The sequence below is a fragment of the Lottia gigantea genome (assembly GCF_000327385.1).
Source record: "Lottia gigantea unplaced genomic scaffold LOTGIsca_1, whole genome shotgun sequence".
NCBI lineage: Eukaryota > Metazoa > Mollusca > Gastropoda > Lottiidae > Lottia > Lottia gigantea.
Genome location: NW_008706746.1, coordinates 6,058,091 through 6,065,473, shown reverse-complemented (window position 1 = coordinate 6,065,473; position 7,383 = coordinate 6,058,091). Strand labels below are relative to the sequence as shown.

The 7,383-nt window shown below is 31.5% G+C and overlaps 2 protein-coding genes across 2 annotated transcripts; one reads left to right on the top strand and one right to left on the bottom strand.

The window, feature by feature from the left end:
• Window positions 1-1,975: 1,975 nt before the first annotated feature.
• LOTGIDRAFT_78082 (hypothetical protein) lies at window positions 1,976-3,686 on the bottom strand (the record flags this gene model as incomplete). Its single annotated transcript, XM_009045768.1, has 3 exons — window positions 1,976-2,080; window positions 2,889-2,963; window positions 3,528-3,686. Coding segments are annotated over 3 exons (339 nt in total), but the record flags the coding sequence as incomplete, so codon positions are not given.
• Window positions 3,687-4,388: 702 nt separating this feature from the next.
• Window positions 4,389-6,934, top strand: LOTGIDRAFT_228046 (hypothetical protein). The gene is made up of 6 exons (XM_009045767.1): window positions 4,389-4,589; window positions 4,800-4,895; window positions 5,146-5,186; window positions 5,859-5,930; window positions 6,363-6,414; window positions 6,583-6,934. Exons 1-6 carry the CDS (start codon window positions 4,442-4,444, stop codon window positions 6,657-6,659), a joined length of 486 nt encoding a protein of 161 aa, XP_009044015.1. The 5' UTR covers window positions 4,389-4,441; the 3' UTR covers window positions 6,660-6,934.
• The last annotated feature ends 449 nt before the right edge of the window (window positions 6,935-7,383 follow it).

The following is a 7,383-nucleotide window of genomic DNA, read 5'->3' as shown; positions in this document are numbered from 1 at the left end:
TTTATTATTGAAATTGTGATAAAAATGGAATTATTAGTATGGTGAAATCAATTATAGGCCTATACTATTCATGGTTGCAAAAATATATCATCACTCAATAATTTGTTTTTTTCATGCAATTTTTTTGTCATCTACGTAATGCAAACGTTTTTGAAAAGATGATCATATTTCAAAATATAGGAATAACATTGTATAAGGTGCATTATATTGATATAACTTGTTAAGTTTTTGTTTTTTATTTATTATTGTATATAATTTAACACAAATATAAAATCCCTAATAGTCTTAACAATCAAACAGTTATGGAAAGGTATGGTGTAATGTAGATAGGAAGTATCAGAAGCTGATAAATACTGCTCATATTATTGACTCTAGCCCTTCTCACAGCAATGTCAAAAACCTTTTCGACTAACAGTATGTCTTAACTAAATATTTAAGACTTTGTATATTGAGAAATTACCCGATATATTTCTTATACACAAACCCATGTCAAATTTTAGAATGTCACAACGATATGTACTGTCTTATTTTAAATGAAATGGACATAAACTTTCATAACCAGACATTTCAAAAAGAATTGATTAGTGCAAATGAACTTTAACATTCAGTTTGTAGGTGTGAAATTTTTAGTACTTTAGTCAAGAAAACTCTGTCTTAAAGTTTGATATGCATAAAATATACAATATTGGTTTGCATGGTCAAAATTTGTTACATTTTTTTTTTTTTTCAATGAAAGTTTGGATCTTTGTACTTGTCAGTGTTGATTACATCTTTCTTGGATCCTAATTTCATGGATTTACTCGAATTAATTACTATATTATGTATAATGAAGATTGTTAATGATTTGTTCTTGTATTTATAATAAGGCTGTAAATTGATGATATGATTAGAGAATGTTTATTTCAAATCCAATCCCTGTGTATGTAAGAAATGTATTTTAAAAACAATATACTATTATGAACGCTGTTGACTTTTAGATATTTTCAATGAAAACTTACCCAATGCATATAATCTAGATTCGGAAGCCACAATAGAAGTGTATATTCTTCCAAGTTATGATCTTGAATGTATAGAATTGATTAATAGAATGTAATCTGGGCAGGGCCTTTCGTTCAACAAGGGATATCAGTAAAAATACACAAATGAAAATTGAATTCTTATCATAAAGGGAAGGAATACAACACAAATGTATGATTAATCATTTGTTGACAATGAAGAAATAATATAAAGAAGATAACATTAAATTCCTTCATCAACATTCCACACACACGCACCTTTCTACCTTATTCATTATCCATTTACATCATACCTCAAAATACACACTATATAATTTGAGAATATCCCAGCCAGATTCTCATTGAAACACACTAGGATTCTGTAAACTAATAGAACCTTATATTAAATCTGGACTTAAAAGGGACATATGCACCATTTTTCTACCAAAATACTTTAGTCTCAGAAATGGGAATAGTCGAAATTTGAGCATTCAAATCCATGTGTCAAGATTTATCTGTGCTTGAAAGTGAAAAACATGAGTTGTCTTTTCATGAGACACTGCCATACATAGATGACATCTATAGAAATAGGAAAAGGCATTCTAAGTTAGAGATATTTTTGAAGGAATTAGGCATTTTTCGTACATCTCTAGTACTTCTGAAGCCTGTTAACTTCATTAAAGACTAGAATCATCCCACCAAAATGGCCCATAATTCAGGAGTGGCCTACATGTACCAGTAGAATGGTTTTTGGTGAATCTTCAAATTGCTGTACACAGTCTGGATCTCTGATTCCTTACAACCCATACTTACTTTCAGTAAAAGGGAAAATTTTATCTTAAACACAGGTCCTTGAAAATGTGTATGGATATACCAGTCTGCCCCTTTTGCGACTATGTCTTCGTTATGTCCTTATGATATGATCTGTACATGGATTTTGCAATTAGCCTAAAACTTGTGGGAGTCATACACCTATACTACTTAACCAATGGAGTGCTACCTCCATCATCTTCAATACATTTCTGAGATTTATATTTTCGAACTTCAGCTAAATATTTCGACCATGCATCAGAGTTTGTGTCCTCCTGGAATGAGAAAATCAACATAATATGAAACTGTAACAGATCGATTTTATACGCCCACATCTCTCTATGTGGACGTATATTGTCGGCACCCCAGTCCATCCGTTGGTCAACATTTGCTTGTAAACGCTCTAAAAACTAGATTTGTTGATGGAATCAAATGAAATCTGGTATGTGTATACATATTCATAAAACGAAGATCAAGTTGAATTTGAGCTATTTTCAACCGTTAAGAGTTATTGCCCTTGCCCCAAAATCTTGAATATGCTATTACTCTCTTAGTTTTCAACCGATTTTGATGAAACTTAAAATGGATGTTATTGGACCTAAATCGAAAGGTTTTAGACAGTTTAGTTTATTCTGATTAAATTTAAGACTTTTTCAAGATTTAGGCCTCTTACGTCAGTTTTGAGGAGTTATCGCCCTTTAACCTCTATACTGTAAGTGCTTCTATCAACATCAATTGCAAATAAACACTCTAAAAACTAGAGTGTTTGATGGAATCAAATAAAATTCGGTATTTCCATACATATTCATGAAACGAAGGTCCGTCGGTCTGTCGGTCCGTCAACATTTGCTTGTAAACGCTCTATAAACTAGATTTTTTTATGAAATCAAATGAAATTCGGTATGTGTATACGTATTCATAAAATGAAGATCAAGTTATTTTCGAAGCAGAGTTATTGCCCTTGCCCCAAAATCTTGAATATTTACCATCCGCATGCCGTGGTGGGCGTATATGGCTGTGGTCCACTATCTTTATGGCATGGAATTCTGTCAGAATGAATATGAATTATATTAAGTTTTTTACCTCTTCTTCTTCGTCTTTGACCTTTTTAGCTACAACACCAGTTTTTAACATTTTCGGGCCTTTCCTTCGCCCCACCTATAGATAGAAGATCTTACAACATGAGTATAAAATTGTGTTGACTTCAAAAAAGCCTACAGCCTACAAATTTTTAGCCTCAAAATACTTCAGTTTTAGTAGCTTACATACCAGGTTTGGAATCATAATTGAACTCTTCCAGAATAAGCTTAGTTAATATAAATACAATACCGGCATATTTTATAATTTACAATACCGGTTATAGAATATTGTCACTCTTAAAAGGGTGCTGAATACATCAATTGTAGAGCGATATAGAAATATTAAATCAGAACTTGAATCATGTTGTTGTTGTTTTACGTTATGTGATGCTTTATGTCTAAAGATCGCATAGCGTGAAACTCTTAAGAAACAACATGATTCAAATTATGTTTTAATGTTTCTTTTTTAATTATTTATATAGTGGGAGTGACATATTGGTATACTGTTGTGAGCCTATCTGGCTATAGTTATATTTTCATACGCACTGTATTGAATAATTTAATTCTAACTACTCCTTACAAGTGGTAAGTTAAAAGATGAGCCTGACTTTGGGCTTGTTTTCTCTTTCTCTTTGGTTTCAACAGGTCGTTTAACACCTTTGCTTTCTTTATTCATTTGTTCCTCATTGACTTTTTTCCTAAACATTGCCATAAAACTACCATCATTTGCAAATGCATTTGAACAAGGTGCAGCACCAGCAGCACCCACAGTGCTGGTAGAATCTTTTACATGTGAAGAAGATATAACGTCAGTTGTCTTGTGGGGAATTGCAACACTGTAAGAGTAAAGATCATCAGCAGAATTTATCGATGGGTGGTGGGGGATATCTGACTCTGAAGTTGATGATTGAGTTGGTAAAATGGAATGTTTATATTTGGAACTTGTAGATCTATTCATATCTTGATGTGTAATGTCTTTCCTGCTATTAATATTGGCGTGGGGATGTTTAGTTTCTAAATTGGCACTTTCCGTATGTCTTATCTCGCTTGTATCAGATTTCGATGTTGAATTATCAAATTTTTGTAAATTATTTACAGAATCCTTGTTTCTGTCAGACATCTTGTTTTGTCATTTTCATCCAGACGCAATACCTTTTAGAATTATTTACATTAGAAATACGAGACTACAAAATGATCTACCTATTTACATGTGAAATGGAACTCTTTACATTATGACTGTCAGTAGTAAATGGAAATCTCAGTTAAAAATTTGTTAATTTTCCTCTTAAATATACTTACTGACCCAAATTTCGCACTTAAACCTAATTCAATTTCTATGGAAACGTCTTAGTAGTGAATATAGTTTTTCGTACGAGATTTGCTGTGTGAATAGCTATAGTTTATATCAACTCACACAGTTTGTAACAAACATTCTTATAGGCTGGTCTAAAAATACCAACGAATGAAAACAAAATTTGCAAAATACATCGCAAACGAAAGTAAGGTTAAGGAACGACTGATTTTTCTTGACGATAACTAAGAAAGCAAAAACGAAAAATGTCAGGAAAAGGTGTAGGTTATATCAGATTACTATGGACTAATTTTAGAACATCTTTACAGACGATTGCTAGAACTAAAGAAGTATTTATTGGAAAGGATCATATTGGTAATTTGTATTATGAAAAACATACCGGTACTCGTCATGGTAAGATACTTATTAGTAAATTAGTAAATTACTCTTACAAACATCACTGATACGACTCATCTTCCAAGTAACTTGGTGACTTTGATTGGTAGAAATAAAACCAGATTTTGGCCTATTTAGGCCTACTCATTACCAAATTACATCAGAAAATTGTCACAACTATAGTATTCATGGTGTTTTCTGTTTATTTGTAATTTCTTTTATTTCAAGCAGAGAAATTGAAGCGTCCTGCTAGATATATAAAAGATGTGAACCCTAAGAGTATAGCTGAGCTTGAAGCACCACTTATCCCTAAAGAATGGGAAGGTATGTCAGATCATTGTTTTAATATTAAAGAAAAATGCTAAAAATGTCTGGTCAAGACATGTTTAAAATACTTTACAAAAATGAATAAATTCTCTCATTTTGTCATTATCCTTTAATATAACAGCTGTATTTACAGCAAAATTCCTATTCTGTCTCTCCTTTAAGTCATTGATAAAAGAAATATAAACTTAGTCTGAAATAGATTGTCATCAGGCTATTTTAACAATAAACTATGCCTCATGTATTTTAGCCTGGTTGAGACACAAACGAAAAGATCCACCAACTGATAAGGTATGGTACATCTTCTTTACTGTAGATATAAGATGAAGGAATGCATGTACTTGCAATGGAAATTTTGAAATATGAGCTGTCAATAGTGATGGACAATAGGATGAAAATAATAATCGATTAATCGAAATAATCGGAGAGGCATAATTGATTATGTAATCGATTAATAATCAAAATACACCCCATTTAATGAACATGTATTTGTTTTAAGGCTTTATAAATCATGCCTCATTTGTTCCTGTGCCAAATCTAAGGCTAGTCCTCGAGAAAAAAATAATCAAAGGTGTGACAAATTATCAGGTTCTAATTTAGTCGCCTAATCTTATAATAAGTTAAGTTAAATTTAATTATCAGAAATTTTATATTATCAACTAAAAACATCATGACTGACTTTTTATATGATTTGCCAACGTCGCCGACTTTGAGTTGAGAATCGATTAGTAACATTGCTGGACTTTCAACGACTGTATAATCGATTGTAGCCGACAATCGGAACATCACTAGCTGTCAAGATAGGGAAATTTATGAGACACCATTTCAGATTTATTTTAGAGAATAGGGTGATTGAAATGAACAAGGTCCTCAAAAAATACCTAGTAAAATTTTATGTCAGGCATGATTTTGTGTTATCTACTTCAATTTTACCACGTGAAGATGTATCTTTCTTTCTTAAAGGAATTAGAAGAAAATTATGTATATTTATTAAGGACACAAATGAGATCTGAAGAACTAGAGGAAAAATCATTGGTAATTATGTACCTTATATATAGTAGATTTTGTATTCTTGTTTATGCACTCAGATTTCATGGATCATTAAAATCTCATGGTGGGTGTTGGATGCACTATTTGAATTTCCTAAATCTCTGAATGTGTCAAAGTGTCGCAGTGTTGTCGACCTGTATTTAATGGTTGAATGTTCTTATGATTATTTAATTCTTATTTCCAAATTCCAAGCACTTAACCTTAGACCCTCTTGTTAAGCATCAGCATAACTCTTTCAGACTTATTTTGAAGACAATAGTTGACTGAGTCAAAAAAGGGGGACAACTCATTTATATATGCAAACAATCTTGACTTAAAGTGGCTGTTATGAGCATCAGAAGACTACAATTTACTTATTCTTTGGCAACTGACCATAAAGTTCAATGATGTTTAGTATTTTAGTTTATTTTTATTTAGAAAAGTGGAGAATATAAACAAGATGAACAATTTGATACAAAAGAAAAATCAAGTAAGATTTGAAATATGTTATACCTGCACCTGATATTTTTTATATTGATATTGTGAACATGTATATTATCATAGTAAGATATGGAATAGCCTTTTTTTGAAGTATATTATATTGTTTGTTATATTATATTTTTCAACATATCATTTTTTAAATTTGAATTATTTACAGCTGAATTTCCTAGATACTCAGATTTAGAAAGAAAGCCTGGTTTAAAGAGGAATCCAGATGAAGATGGTAAAGGATGACACAGGATATTTTAAGCAATCTGTGCCTTTGTTGAGTGTTAGTTTTTATATCTCTCTTTTGGAATAAATGCATAAAATATCTATACCATAGTCATTTGCTGAAATTTTCTCTCTGTTTTGTCAGATTAGCATTGATTGTAACTATGTTGTGCCTGGTTGATGTACAATGTAGACAATTACTGAAGACATTAGTTGCAATTTATTGGTCTTCTACTCTCTTAAAATGTTACCGACATGTAATTGACATTTCAGAATTCTAGTAAATGTATATCCATATATCTTGTGCTTCTTTACCTATGATACTTGCATGAGGAAATGTAAAAGGGGCAGTCTGATTGAAAAAGTTATGTGCATAAATTAATGACTATAGACCAAAATCTAGAGAATATTATCCATAGGGTTATTTGAAGGTTTTAACTAAAGGTATCTTGCCGTTTATTTACAGAGCGCAAATTGTAGAGATATCACCCTCAATTTTTTTGGAGCTGTTATTATAGATTGAAAAAGAAATTTTTTTTTTAGAAGTTTATGTTTTATTCATTCATAGACCTGTTTGAATTCTCAAAAATGTTCATAACTCTGATTGTTAAATAAATGATTAAATCCCTACGATTATGGGAGGAGGTGCAGTGATGCCCCCAACCCCCCACCCCCCACCATTCTCAAAATTGAGACTTGCCCCCCCTCTTATATTCAAATTTCTTATCATATAAATTGACAATGG

What these genes read in the sequence shown, in the direction of transcription:
- LOTGIDRAFT_228046 (XM_009045767.1), top strand. Translation starts at nt 4,442, where the DNA reads ATGTCAGGAAAAGGTGTAGGTTATATCAGATTACTATGGACTAATTTT. An exon ending in AAGATCCACCAACTGATAAG is followed by an intron (nt 5,187 to 5,858) that starts GTATGGTACATC and finishes TCTTTCTTAAAG; the next exon opens with GAATTAGAAGAAAATTATGT. An exon ending in AACTAGAGGAAAAATCATTG is followed by an intron (nt 5,931 to 6,362) that starts GTAATTATGTAC and finishes ATTTTTATTTAG; the next exon opens with AAAAGTGGAGAATATAAACA.